The following is a 15,302-nucleotide window of genomic DNA, read 5'->3' as shown; positions in this document are numbered from 1 at the left end:
GAATTCTCTTTTACTTTGCTGGTGGGGATGCTGAGCCCTGCCAGCCAAGTAAATAGGCTACTGCTGCTCCCCACTCGTTTCCAGCTCTGGGCAGCAGGCTGGGACTTCTCGAGCATGTGAGAGAAGTTCCAGCATGCTGTTCAGAGCAAGACGTTGGGAGTGGTAGCAGTCCATTTATTGGCTGCCAGCAAAGGTATGCCTAGCGTGCCCGCATGAAGGGAGAGAGAAGAGAGAGGCAAGTGTTGCTCCCCCCCCTCCCCCCCCCCCCCCCCCCCCCCACCGGCAGCCCCTGGCCCTTCCAACTGCAGAGCTGGCTACGTCTGGAGAAAGAGCCTGTTGTTAAAAATTTACCAGCACACCCCTGTGGGCACCCATAGAAAATGTGGAGAAGTGGGGGGGGGGGGGGGGGGGGGGGGGGGGGGGGGAGAGAAGGAACTCCCTCCACCAAAAGTCAAGGATTGGTTACTTCAACAATCATTGAGAGAAGGGGGTGATGTGAAGGAAGCACAGCTCCCCCCTGAGATCACTGGCACAGGCGTGGCTCCCAAAACCTTGATCATCCCCACACCTTCCCTCCGGGCTGGCCTTTGCCACTGCTGTCATCTCACCGTCTTCCACAAGGGCTTCCCGTTATCAAGGAAATCCAAGCAAGGGTGAGATTTCGCTGAGGCCTGAGAGCGTGTGCCAGCTCTAAGTCCCACACAGTGCCTTCTAATATGGTTTAAATCAGCAGCACAAGATTGAAAGGGAAAGAGCATGGGACGTGATATATCACCTTCATATGTTTACATTCAAAGTGGTTATTATTATATACAGGTACTTATTTTGTACCTGGGGCAACTTGCTCAGAGCCCCAAGGAGCTGCAGTGGGAATCAAACCCAGATTACCAGGATCAAAGCTCACAGCACTAACCCACTAGGCTACTCCTCCAAATCCAGATCCTAGGTGAAGACAAATCAAATGCTGGTGTGGAGGCAGTAAATCCAGACCTGACCGGAACCTGCTGCCACTAACTTTCACTTTGAGGAACCTATTTTCAGTAGACTTTTATTTAGAATACCATGGGGATCATTTTCAAAGCACTCAGGTTGAAAATTCGCCTCCAGCTGTTATGTTTTTATGTATAAATTACACATTTTATATTTGTAAACTGCTTCAGATGACTTTAAGCCGGGAAGATAGTATAGTAATAAAAACATAAATCTTATCTGAAACTAAACGTGGCCAAGACTGAGCTTATCTTTCCCCCTAAACCTACCTCTCTTCTCCCGTTCTCTATCTCTGTGAATGACACTCTCACCCTCCCTGTCTCATCAGCTCGTAACCTTAGGGTCATCTTCTGAACAGGATTCCTTTATGGGATAAATATAAAGGAATCCTGTTCCGAAGAAATGGATCCTCAGAAGCTTGGGTGGCAGCACCGGTGGTTAGGAAGCAGGGCTAGTGCTAGGCAGACTTCTACGGTCTGTGCCCTGAAACGGCAGATACAAATCAAGGTCAGGTATACATATAAAGTAGCACATATGAGTTTCTCTTGTTGGGCAGACTGGATGGACCATACAGGTCTTTTTCTGCCGTCACCTACTATGTTACTATGTATGTTACTATGTCTGAAGGGTTTAATTTAACTAGTAGTGTGCCTGTGCCCTGAGGCTTCCCCCTCCCCCTCCCCTACCACCACCATTGAAGAATCCACTCTAGCTTTTGCCAGCAGTCCATAAAACAGAGACTGCCCTGTACTGAGAGGCACACGTTAATTCTATTCTCCCCCAGGCCTGAATCTGGATGTTAATAGAACTGACCCCCCCCCCCCCCAAAAAAAAAAAAAGCCTGTAGGTGGATGGATTTTACCTCTCCCCTCCCTCACACATGATATGGTTTTTATCTCTCACTTCCCCCACACATGTACCAGATGGATGTTAATAGGACCCACCTCCAGGCCTGTAGGGGGCATGGATTTACCTCTCCCCTCCCCCATACTTGTATCAGATGGAATGTTAATATGACTCACCCACAGGCCTGTATCTGGAAATGGATTTTACCTCTCGTCCTCTCCCCTCCTCCACACCTGTATCAGACGGATGTTAATATGACCCATGAATAGGCCTGTATCAGATGGATTTTACCTTTCCTCCCCCTCCCCCACACCTGTATCTGATAGATCTTTCTAATTCAATTGTGAAGTTGTTGGATATTATTAATATATTAGGTTTCATATCTATATTCAAACAATGTTTTGTGACTGTATTTCCCTCTAAAACAGACATCGAGACTGGGTTAATAATTGCAATGGATAATTGTTATTTCTGATGGATTTGCTGAGCTCTGCTCCGGTATGTGGTTCATTTTGTGTTTTTCAGATTCACTGAAACATCACAAAGAAATGGGAAATTAAAAGCCATAATCCGGGGAACGAATGCACACAGCGCCACCTGCTGTCCTAACCAGGAACTAATGCTGCGATCAGATGCTCCTTGGATGTGTGTTACAGAGTCAGCAGTCAAGTACCAGTACCAGGGCCTGGGTCAGTGGCATTCTGGAGCCTGAGACATGCCACACACACTGTTAATACTGCAGACAAAGCGTGCTTGGGTTATGATTTCAACAGAGGCTGTTCCTGGCACTTCATGATTACAAAAAAAAAAACAAAAGAAAAAACGAACAACTCAACAAACAAACAAACAAACAAACAAAAAAACCCAGGGCAACATTTTATTGGCTGTACAAATTCTTTTAATTCTGTGTGCTTTTATAGGATATAAATGGGACAAAATTACAAAATTTATAACTGGAAGCCCGTGCATATTTACAGACAGCGAGGTTGCTCTTCGCTTTTTTCACTTACACGCTTTCGTTTGGACGGCAGAATCCTTGGGTGATTTACTGCAAATAGGCTACATACATATGAACAAAATATAGACAGAATATGTACACAAAACCATTAATTTCAAGTAATTTAGTACTGCATGAAAAGGATTTGAGCGTACAGAAAGGAGAGAAATTAATCACTTTCTTCCTGTAATGCCAGTCTGTGAAACCAAGAGTTATAGTTAGACTTGAATTGCAGAGAAAAGGGGGGAAATGAAATATTATGACAACTCCACATTGTATTTCTCTATCTGCATTACTTGGTAATAATTCACAAGGCAGCGTGACAGAGCTGAATGTCTGAGGCTGCCACTGCTGGACTGGCCAAGGCGTCTAAACGACACAGGGCTCAGAGCCAACTAAATCCGGCCACAAATCCTCTAAAGGAAAAGTACTCCTGGCTCAAAAAAAAACAAACAAAAAACATTTTTTTCTTTACAAATATAAATGTAATGACAATTTCTCCAAACAGAAAGAGACAATAGAAAAAACACAGATCGCTGCGTCTGCCCTACATCCTTGCACCGTCTTTTCTGTACCTCGATTTTCAACTGAAACTCAAAAGCTTCTGTTTTCCTTACTTTGAAGTATTCACCTGTTTTCCGAAGTTTTAAGAAAAGAAAACAATTTCAGTAAGTGAAAAAAATGGTATCCTCTGCTACTGGAGGTTTTTTCCCGTGAAATTTGGATGTAAAACACTTCCAAGAGAGGATTGACTAAAGCCCTGTATAAATATAAGCAGCTTGTTAAGCTCCTAGTGACACTGTGCTTGCTCTGCACCTCTTCTACTCTCTGTACAAATATATACATATATATTAATGGATGTACCTCTCCCAGTAAGGTTATGTACATATCTATAAACAGCTGTGGTACATACTCTACTATCATGTGTCCGTCTCTGTTGAAAGTGAATTCCTAGTACTCCCCATGACCAGGATGCTAAAGGAACACCTCCAAATCTGGCAACTCAGCTTTCTAATTTTTGTATTCAGCTTTGGCTATAATATGCATTCTGCTTAAGAGCGTCCATATGTCTAACAATTACATTGATGCTGTATGGCAGAGTTCAGCACTGTCGCAGTGCCCCTGACTGCTGGTATATAGCCCTCATCCCTCTGATCCGGCACTGATGCAATGTCTCCACCTAGTGGTACAAGGAACTCATCCCGCTGAGCTAATATTGACCCAAAATCTTGACATGTTGTAACGGAGTGCTCTCCCCTCTCAGCCAGTAATGACCTAGTGTCCCAGCACAGTGTTAGGGGACAGGCTCCCCTATCAGCTTGCACTGTCCCTTCTGAGCCAATATGGATGGGGTGTCTCAGTGTGGTTTTAAGGGCCACTCTCCTTTCTGAGACAGTACTACCCAGTGCCCCATCGAGATGTTAGGAATCCAGATGAAAGGGCAAGTATGGTGCTGAAGGTACATATAAGACTGTACAACCTGCCTTGAAAATAGGACAGTGGGGTAGTCAAATGGGTGAAAGCGGAAATATACTGTTATTGACTAGGGGAACTCCAGCCACCACAACACAGGATGTTTAATGGTAATTCTATTTTCCGTGTAGAAAGCAGGTTTTAAACGTTGGAACAGCCTTCTACAAAACCTCGTAGCTATTTAAGCAGGAATATTTATGGTACATCTTATACACATGGGGGTTATTCTATAACGAGGGCACTAATGAGTGCCAATCACAAGCATAAATGATTAGAACAAGGACATATACACAGATCTATGTGCACATACTCAAACAAATGATGAGAATAATGGCAGATATGTGGGTATCCGGGCAAATACAGAAATGGCAAAATTCCACCCAAGCACCACTCTGTAAATATGTGCATATCTTATTTTTCAGGTAGGTGAACCTGCACAACTTACAGAATACCATAAATTACACACATATCTCCAGCGATAAGGCATCTGCATTACACCAGCTCTATGGCTGGCGTTATGCGCTCACATCTAACTTCTAGGCGTGTATCTAACCTGCTACACCGGTAGTCTATAAAGAATAGGTGGCAGGGAACTATAGACCGGTGAGCCATACCGCGATGGTAGGAAAGGAATGGAGACACTCCTAAGAGAAAGCAGACTCAACTTTCTACAGTCCAATGTGTTCAAGATACAAGGCGACATGGCTTTAGCAAAGGCAAATCATGTCAAGTGAATCTAACTGATTTGTTTGACTGGGTGATAAACGAATGGGATCGATGTGGTCTACTTAGATTTCAGCAAAATATTTAATACTGTTTCTCGCAGGAGGCTCATAAATAAACTGAGCAGCCTGAAGAAGGGACCTGAGGTGGTAAACCAGATCAGAAATCGGTTGACCAATAGGCGGCAGAGGGTTGTGGTAAATGGCTCGTTGCCTCTGAGATCGGTTCTAGGGTCAATTCTATTTAATATGCTTGTGAGTGATATTACTGAAGGGTTAGAATGGAAAGTTTGCCTTTTTGTAGATGAGATGAAAACCGGCAAGAGTGGGCACTCTGGAGGGAGTGAAATGCATGAGAAGCAATGTACAAACATGTGAAGCCTGGGCTAATGCTTGGCAGTCACACTTTAATGGGAGGAAATGTGGGGTGATGCATTTGGGATTCAGGAATCCAAAGGACCTGCATACGATAGGGGATGAGAGGCTAATCTGCACCGACTAAGAAAGAAACCTCAGGGTGATAGGATCTCAAGGTGGCAACACAGTCTGACAAGGTGGTGGCCATAGCCACAAGGATACAGGCTGCATAGAGAGGGGCATAACCAGCAGAAAAAGAGACGGTGATACTGCCCCTGTACAAGTCATTGGTGAGACCACATTTGGATACGGTGTTCAATCTTGGAAGCTGTATCTTGCCAAGGACATAAACAGACTCAAAGCTGTTCAGAGGAAAGCCATCAAAATGGAATGAGGTCTCTGCCAGAAGATGTATGAGAAGATCTGAATATGTATACCCTGGGGCAGAAGGAGGGACAGGGGAGATACAGACATTTAAATACTTGAAAGATATAAATGAACAAATAAACCTTTTCCAAAAACGGAGAGGCTACAGAACTAGAGGGCATGAAATGAAAATGCAAAGAGGGAAACTGAAAAGCAACATCAGAAATACTTTTTCACAGAGAGGCTGATGGATACCTTGAAATGATGGGGTTGAAAACAGTGACAGATTTCAAAAAGGCATTGGGATAAACACAGAGGTTCTCTAACGGACATGAGGATGGAATAAAAGAAAAACAGCAAAAGTAAAACTTAAATAACTTTCAACCTTAAAAAAAAAGAGGCAGAGAGGGGCTGAAGTGGACGAGGTATCACTTACAATCCTAAAGGCAAAGGGAAAGTAACCACATGGAGTCACAGGTACAAACCTGGCCACATTTCTGCTCTTTATCTGTCATCATTTCTTTACTGTCCCCCTGCCTGCAAAGCCACTCGGCAATGCCAACACCGCCCATTCAAAGTGAACGGGCTATTTCGGCATTACCGAACCATCAGCCACTAGCGTGGCATTGTAAACAGGAGAGTATGTTACATAGGCACCCTCTAGGCAGCTTATATATAGACCATAGGCAGATTGTTACAAAATCAAGCCCTGCATTCCTGGGCGTGTGGTTTCAGGGGAGCAGGGATTCAGCTGCAATATAAGCACGTATTTTCTAAAATACAGGGGTGAACGCAAGGAGCAGGTGTGAAAGTGCATGGTGCACCTGCTTCTAGGAGTTTCTTTTAGAAAGGCACAGAGCCATTTGCTTCCCTTTATAAAGTAGGTAGGCTGGAGACAGTCCCCTCTCCCCTCCCCCACACCCTTCAAAAAAAGTTTGTATTTCTGGCCAACATGATGGAAGAGGAGGCAGGGGTTCCCAGGGCAGGGGCGTAGCCACACAACAGATTTTAGGTGGGCCTAGACAAGAAGTGGGTGGGCATCAAGTGTTCTCCCTCCCCCCAACCACCACCCAAAAAATATCTCAGCTGGCGGAAAAATGCTTCTTTCTACCTTCGCAGTCTGCAGCAGGCATGCGCTGAAAACTGAGAATGCGCAGATGCTGGTATCATAGAGAGTAGTGTTTTCATTAACATCAGGGGGAAGTCTTCAGCTGGCCAAGCTTGGGATCCCCACCAGCTACCAATAAATGTGTGCTACTGTTGGATGGGCCTGAGCCCTAAATGGGTGGGCCCTGGCCCACCCAGGCCCACCTGTGGCTACGCCACTGTCCCAGGGGGATACTTAGATCTAAAGAAGAAAAGAAAATTGCAATTACCTTATCTTAGAAGACATCTTGAACAGATCCAGTACCAATAACCAGTGATATGCAGGAGAAAGTTACATTTCCACTTACTGGGCAGACTGGATGGGCCGTACTGGTCTTTATCTGCTCTCATTCACTGTGGTACCATTTCATTTTTCAACCCTGCAGCTGAGGGAATTTTATTTCCCCCAACCCCTTCCCCTCCCCCCCTCCCAAAGCCTATTTCCTGCACCTGGAATGTCTGTCTGTCTGTCTTCAAAACATACAGGTACAGAATTCTGCTTATCATTTACAAAAAAACACTTTTTTTTTTTTTGCTGGGGAACTTTGCTGTGGCCACTGACATCAGTAATGTAGACATCTGGGTTTAGCTCATGTCTTTTCAGTTATACCTCAGGTACAGTAAGTATTTAATTAAATAAACTAAAACCTCAATTACAATGTATCTTTTGTGATTTAAGTATAAAAATTACATTGCATTTTCTGTGCTTTATATTTATTTCTTCTTTGTGATCCTCGTAACTGTTGATTATCTTTGAAACAATGAACGATTTCTACTTTCCAAAGCCAGACTCTATAAGTTGACAGCCCCAGCTCCCTTCTCCCTTCTCCCCACTTCCACATCTACAGTACACTGGGAAAAGATTTCTTGTTTTGTATGCAATCATAATTACCACCTCCGTAGACATCCGGACAAGTACAACATTTCAATCAGAATTTATAAAATACTCAGTGCTTTGAGTTCTCCGAGGCAGACGAAGGCTTGTGGTGGACATCTGTGACTGGGGCTAGAGGAGAGCAGACTGAAACAGAACATGAAAGAGACAATCTCCTCTTACAGGACGTATTTCCACGGTACCAGGAGATTAACAGCACCACCAAGGTCTGCTCGAGAGGTCAGTAAGAGGGTCGGGCGATCCGCCAAGCGCACCACGGACAGTAGCAGCCAGTTCTCTCAGAAGATGGTGGTTTCATACTTGGTGCTAATCCCCCGTTTTTCCTGTCCTGGTTCTACAATCCATGGTAGATTCGCAAGAGACTTTTGTTCAGAGGGATCCATCTGCTCAGGAAAAAACAGAACCTTCAAGAAAGAATGAAATTAAGGGGTAATTCTATAACTGTGCAATGTGCATTGGTGCCTAGAGAAAGCTTGGTAGGTATCAACGTTCCTTTATAGAATCCTAACATAACCAGGTGTAAATGAGAGCCATCGAGCTCCTGTAAGTGCTTAACTGCCGTAGATATCCACATAACTTATAGTATTCTGTAAGCCTCTCCCAAGTGTGAGTCTACATGTCAAATACACGCTATGTAAGATACGCACTTAACAGCATTTTCAGCATGTGCACAATAACTAGGACTGAACGGGCCCAGGTGGAAAAATTAAGATGTGCATCCTATAACTCCATCTCTTTCAATGTAGTGGAGACAGGGGAGGGGGGTAACCCCTTCAGAGCTCTTTAAACCAACCCTGCAAAAGGCAAACACATTCCCAGCCTATATAGAAAACTTGTCACAGTAAGAGAAATAGAAACTGAAATGCAAGATATCAAATGCACATTTCCTAAAGCTGACATATTACAATTAATAAATTCAGAAAATGCCTTTCTTCTACCTTTGATGTTTGAGTATTGCTTTGATCCCAGTTTCTCGTTTCTGCTTTTTTCTGGGTTTTTTTCTTAATTCTTTCCAGGGTCTCCTGTCTCATTATCACTTCTTCTTTCTCTATGTCTAACATCCATCTTCCCTCTGTGTCCCTATCTAGCATTTACCCTCTCAGTGTCTCCATCTTCCCCATATTCAGCATCCCTGTGTCCTTATCTTACTCTGTCCAACATCTCCTCTCTGGGTATCTGTCCCTATGCTTTCTCTATGCCCAGCATCCCTTCTCTATGTCTCTGTCCGTTTCCATATCCATCTTCTCCCTTCTCTCTTCCTATCCTCTTGCACCCCACATCCCAGGGCCAGTATATCTTCTTCTCTCTCCCATACCACCCCTGCCCCCCTCCAGGGCCATCTCTCCCTCTCTTACCCCAACACTGCCTCCCTCCATGGTATGCTTGCCCTCTCTCCTTCCCTTGTTGGTCCAGCATCTCTCCTCCTCTCTTCCTCTGTAACAGTTTTTTTCTCTCTCTCTTCCCTTTGCCCCCACCCAAATCCAATATCTCTCCCCCTCTTTTCTCCCCCTTTTGGTCCAGGTCTCTCTCTCTCTTCCCTCTGCTTCTGCTCAGGTCCAGCATTTCTCCTCATCTCCCCCCCCCCCCCCTTCCCAGATCTAATATCTTTTCCTCCCTCCTCCCCACAGACCTGGCATCTCTCCATCTCTTTTCCTTCCCCTCCTCCCTCTGCAAGCCCAGTGTCTCTCTCTCTCTCTCTCACTAACTCCCCCATCCCCTGCAGTCCTCCAGATTTGCACTGGCCATAGCAGCAATTAAACAGCAGCAGCAGCAATGAAAACAGGTAGCCTCCAGATGGCCTCACCAGGGTCTTTCCTCTGCCACATCCCACCTCCTCTGACATAACTACTTGTGGGTGGGATGCAGCAGAGGAAAAGCCCTGGTGAGGCCAGCTGAAGGCTCTTTTCATTGCTGCCACTGCCATCCCAATTTGGAGGACTATGAGGTGGGACTGCAGGGGCTAGAGAGAAATGCTGAACCCACATTGTGGGGGGGGGGGGGGGGGGAGGGAGATCGAAAGATGCCAGACAATGGGTAACCAATGGACTTAGAGGGCACTTGGGTGTCAAAGCAGGTGGTCCCTACCACTGGGCAGTCCTGGGCTTTATGCCAAGCTCGCTCAATGGTAGCTACATCCCTGTGCATACACGTGCATGTATTTGGGTTTAAAAAAGGTTTGGACAAGTTCCTGGAGGAAAAGTCCACAGTCTGTTATTGAGATAGACATGGGGGAAGCCATTGCTTGCCCTGGGAGTGGTAGCATGGAATGTTGCTACTAATTGGGTTTCTACCAGGTTCTTGTGACCTGGATTGGCAACTGTTGAAGCAGGATACTGGGCTAGATGGACCATTGATCCGAGCCAGTATGGCTGTTCTTATACCCGCTATTCTAAATATTTACAGTTGTAATCGGCACATAAATGTTTGTAACTGCTTTATAGAATTACCCTCATAGGTCAATAAATGCACCTCCTTATTTATCTATCTATCTATACATATGTATCTTGTATCTCTTCATATAGAGTTCTTATAATCCAGCTGCTTCCATTTGAAATGAGTGGTGCACTGAAGTGAAAACAGCTTCAGGATTATTCTCTCTCCCGAGGACACATTATTCTCTGGTGTGTGTGATTTGTTCCCATCCTGTGACACTGCTCTTTACAAAAAGAGTGGACCCTTAACTGGGTCTCATCTAAAGGGTGCATCAAATGGGCATTTCTTGTTTAAGATGTTCCAGCATGGAATGCACTCACCATAGACTTGCGAATGCTAACACGAGGCTTTGGGATGGGTTTGGTGGGTTTATTTTCAAAGCTCTCTGGGAGAGTAGAGGAATGACCTCCTTTCCGTGCTTGAAGTGCCAGCTGGTAAGCAACCTCGAATGCTTGTCCTAATGTTAAGATTATTTCATAGGCTAAATTCTAGGAAGAAAAAAAAAACGAACATTGAAAGTCAAAGATATTTTACACTTTTTGAATTGATTACATTTATCCATTTATAATCAGCATAAAAACACCAAAATAAACAAATTATACATAAAAACAATTACTGTAACACTCAGTTTAAGGGCTCACTAGGAAAGCCATTATAAAAAGCTCATGCTTAGAATGAACCACAAAAGTGAGGGCATTCCATCCCTGCACACGAGATGTTCATTCCAATAGTTTCTGCTGACTAGAACACAGAATCCACAGAGGCAGAGCTGGCCCGAGGGAATCCGACACCCCAAATGTATCTTCAGCCATGCACAACCCCTCCCCCAACTCACCAAGGGGTGGCTCAAGGCCTCCCCTCTATGTCCAGCATCTCTCTTCCCCTATCCCTCTGCAGTCCAGCATCTCCCCTTCCCTACCTGCCAGCCTCAAGATGTCCAGCATTCCTCTGCTTCCCTACCTTCCCCCACCCCCACAGTCCAAGGGTATCTAATGCCCTAGGTGACGCTTTAACCATGTCCCCTTAACCCTGCAAGCAGTTCAAGGCCATACACCCTTCCCATTTCTAGTATATCCCCTTTCTCTTTATACTCCATTCCAGATAGCCAGCATCCATCCCTAATGGCCAGCATCTCCACCTTCCCTTCCCTACTCACCGCCCCCCCCCCCCCCCCCCCACCATGTCTAGCATTTCCCCTTCCCCTCATTACATCCACTGGGTTCAGCATCCAAAATTCATTACCCTAGTGCTGAGTCCAGCATCTTCTTCTTCTTCCTCTTCCCCACCCCTCCCCACCCCATACAGGATGGCCAGTTAGTAGTGATACTCAGTGACACTGCCCGATTAAGTGCCATCAAAAATCAGCAGCTGACTTGCTCAGTGGGGTTTAACTGGGCAGTTCCCTTTTGAACACTGACAGCAATAATTCTGAATACAAACTGGCGATTAAATTCAGAAAATATCTGTGCATGAAGCTATGCAATTGGCAAGGTTTTAGCTATAGCTAATTCAAAGGAATACATCCATACATAAATATAAATTTCGGCACACATGCACACTGTAATACAGATACATCGAAGGATACTTACTCAGGTCTTACAGCATAACAAGAGACATTAAAACAAATTTAATAAATAAATGGCTTCTGTGTAATTGAGTTGCTGTGAAATTTCTGCCACTGACACTCACCACATCGAACGCTGTGAAAACGTGGCAGTAATGATGAGGGGACTTCAAGTCTTTAGTGATGTAGGCGAATGTTGAAAGGTCTTCAGGGTCCTGAGCAGCACAAGAGATGTTACGAATTTCATGCTCTGCAATGATGTTCTATAAAAGAGACAAAACACGAACTGATAAAATGCATCGAACACACATCCTCCGAGCCACCCCAAACACAAAAACATGCAACCCATGTGGACGGGCGTCTTACTTCCAAAATACATTTAAAATCCAACGGAATATGCATCTAACTTTTACAAAAATGTTTTATTCAGACGTTATAATGATCCAAAAACATGGAAATACTTCCAAATTTGAATTCATGGCCTTATCAGAACAGGCGGCACAAAATTGAGAAGGTATTGAAACCTCACCTTGGCAGTTTCCTTTCTTGACTTTTGTGCCTTTATCTGAGAAATAGTCACTGGATATTTAACAGGGTTTAATTTTTTTTTTTTAATTTAAACATAAGCATCTATAGGTCATTTAACATAAATAGCTCAAGGCAGTTAACAATGGATACAGTATAAATGAAACAACAATCATGTCATAATAATTTAAAATTACAATCGCAGCAACCAAAAATTTATACCCTGGAAGTAAAGCTGGATCTTCTATATGGAGTTACTAGTAAGAAATGCCCGTTTCTGGCAAAAATGAAACGGGCGCTAGTAGGGTAATCCCCCCCCCCGTCCTCCCTCCCTCCCGAGTTCCAGACACCCCCTCCGTGCCGAGTTGCACACCTCTCCTCTTCGTCCCTTCGTCCCTCAGTGACGTGGTTGCGAGGGCCGCCCCGCCCTCAACGTCATCGCGTTTTGACGCAAGGGCGGAGCTACAGTGACTGGAGCCTGCAGGCCAAACCGGATATCTCGGGCGCCTCAAGTTTCCGGCTTGAGGCTTCAAAGTGCCTTATATATATATAGATGTGGCATTGCCATGGGGCTATCAGAAAGACCCCTTCAATAAAATATTGGATTTGGAATTGTTTTTACTCACCTTTTCCAAGCTGAGTTCAGGGTGAGTTACATTCAGCCACATTTTTCTGCCCAAACTGGCTACAGGACTTGCTCAAGGTCATGGTGTCCATGACGGGCGAAACAGGATTTAAACCCCCAACCTTCCTGGCTCTCATTCATTGCTCTAACCATTAAGTTACTCGTATGAGTGAATTTGAGATGAAAACCACCAAAACTACGTGGACCAGTAATCAGAAGTAAGTGGAAACTATGAACAAATTTCTTCACTGAGTTTAAAATCAAGGCAGACATGAAGATATGAAAGCAATTCTATAAACTGCGGCTGACAGCACGCACAGGTCACAGAATTCAGTGCTTATGTACGTGACTGGCGCCAGTAATTAAAGTTCTGCGTGTGTTAGGCTTTATTCTGTAACTGTTGCACATAGGTCGCTCACAGGCAGATGGATCAAAAGCAAACGCCGGCGCTAGAGGCTGTTAGTGCCATACTAGCGCCGGCGTTTGCTACCGCCCCATGATCAGAGCCCTTGAGCGCGTGAAACAACGCACTCGAGGGCTATTAGCGCAAGTAGCATGCTAAACAGGGCTCTTAGCGCAAGTAGCTTGCAAATGCATGCTAATCAGCGCTTAACGCATTCATCCCCAATGATCAGCGTCCAGCGCGCCAAAGACTGGGTCGCTGGCTGCGACAAACCCTACGCCAGCTCCGAGCTGGCATTAGGGTTTGCAGATCATTGGGGAGGAATGGTGAGCCCTGTCCAGCATGCATTTGCATGCTGGCAGGCCCCCATGCCCCCCTACAGCAAACCTGCCAGCGAGGGCAGTTGAGGACGTCCAAAATTTGGACATTTCTGTGACGGAGCAGTTGAGGTCGTCCAAAATTGGATGTTTCTAGGAGAAAGACGTCTTTCTCATTGAAACATCCAATTTTGGACGTCCTCAACTGCCCCATCACAGAAACGTCCAAATTTTGGACGTCCTCAACTCCCCCGTCGCTATACCTCCGACACCCCCTTGAAATTTGGCCGTCCCTGCAACAGGGCAGTTGAGGACCTCCATCTTCCAATTTAAAGATGGGCGTCCTTCTCTTTTCATTGGTCTCCAGCCCAGTCAAACAAGTGCGGGAGGATTGTGCTGAGCGCATGCTCAGGCACAATTCTCCCGCACTTCTACCCCATAACCAGAGATAATTGCGCTGCTTAAATTTGCATCCATCATCTCTGATCATAGGTCTAATAGCACCCGGCGCTGTTCCAGCGCTATTTTAGAGCGCTGATTGGAACAGCGCAGGGCTTTTGATCATCTGCATGTTAGATCTCAACTGCAAGGAAGCGAACCCCTGGGTTTGTCATGGGTGTGTCGCTAAGCAATGCATGTCATTTACAGAATATTACCAGTTCCACGCACTGCATAACACACAGACACGTTAATTTACACCAGCCCATTGGCATGACATAAGCTGCTGCACCAAACTCTCAGCGTACTAGTAATTCGGTAAAAGCCATTGTAGAACTTGTATTTATGCTACTTTGTGGCGCTGACATCTTGGTCATTCCACCCACCTTATTTAACGCATCAATAAATTTCACTCCTTTGTATGAAACGGACAGAATAATTGTGGGCACCTTTTTCATTTGTTCTGTAGATTTCTGAAATGAAAAAAGCCAAAGTGAGAGGATTACAGAACTGTTAAACATTTAAACATGTTGCCCCGCCCCCAGTAAGAAAATATATATATTAACCAATTGCAAGAAAAGGAAATGCTTTTATAAATGATTAATATATCACAATATTTCCTGACTTCTTCCCTCAAATCTTTCTGATACCACTGTCAGAAAGCAGATATTTGCAAAGCCTTCGTTAAAAACAAGAAACAATTTGACACAGCTATGAGGAGGGGGAGTTCTCACGGTTGCTTCCTTAACAGTCTCCACTTTGCCCCAAAACACCACCACAAAAATCTATTCACGCAAAAACACGTCTGCTGCCTTTTTTATATCTACGATGGCTCCCAGACATCATTTCATTAACGCCTGCTCCTGTCTGGCAGAAGTCCATGCCAGGGCTGCTAGTATTTCCTGTGGGAGCAAGTTTTACAGTTTTAAAAGTTTTTACATTTGTGGAATGATGATAAAATCAGATGGTAACAAATCCATGTTCTCAGCCAATACCAGTACTCAAAAGTTCTGGTTTACGGAAGATTGACCCTCCCCCTTATCAGCTGCTGTCTCATCTGAGGTTTATTTTGCTTTTTGGTAAACCGGAAAAGCCCCAACCTCGCACAGTGTAAAATGGATGAAACCTACACAATATAACCCCCACTGACAAGAACCCCAGGAAAGGTCACAGGCACCTACTGCACTAAAGATAGCAAACCCAGT

At 44.8% G+C, this 15,302-nt stretch overlaps 1 protein-coding gene across 1 annotated transcript in view; it reads right to left on the bottom strand.

The window, feature by feature from the left end:
* Positions 1-7,334: 7,334 nt before the first annotated feature.
* ANKS1B (ankyrin repeat and sterile alpha motif domain containing 1B) overlaps positions 7,335-15,302 on the bottom strand; it is a 271,859-nt gene continuing 263,891 nt past the window's right edge. Inside the window, 4 exon segments of the mRNA XM_030214810.1 lie at positions 7,335-8,175; positions 10,546-10,713; positions 11,915-12,052; positions 14,484-14,570. Of these exon segments, the coding sequence (XP_030070670.1) occupies positions 8,071-8,175; positions 10,546-10,713; positions 11,915-12,052; positions 14,484-14,570 (498 nt within the window). The 3' untranslated portion in view covers positions 7,335-8,070.

This window comes from Microcaecilia unicolor, chromosome 9 (genome assembly GCF_901765095.1).
Source record: "Microcaecilia unicolor chromosome 9, aMicUni1.1, whole genome shotgun sequence".
Classification (NCBI taxonomy): Eukaryota; Metazoa; Chordata; class Amphibia; order Gymnophiona; family Siphonopidae; genus Microcaecilia; species Microcaecilia unicolor.
This window is presented reverse-complemented; position numbering and strand designations above follow the sequence as displayed.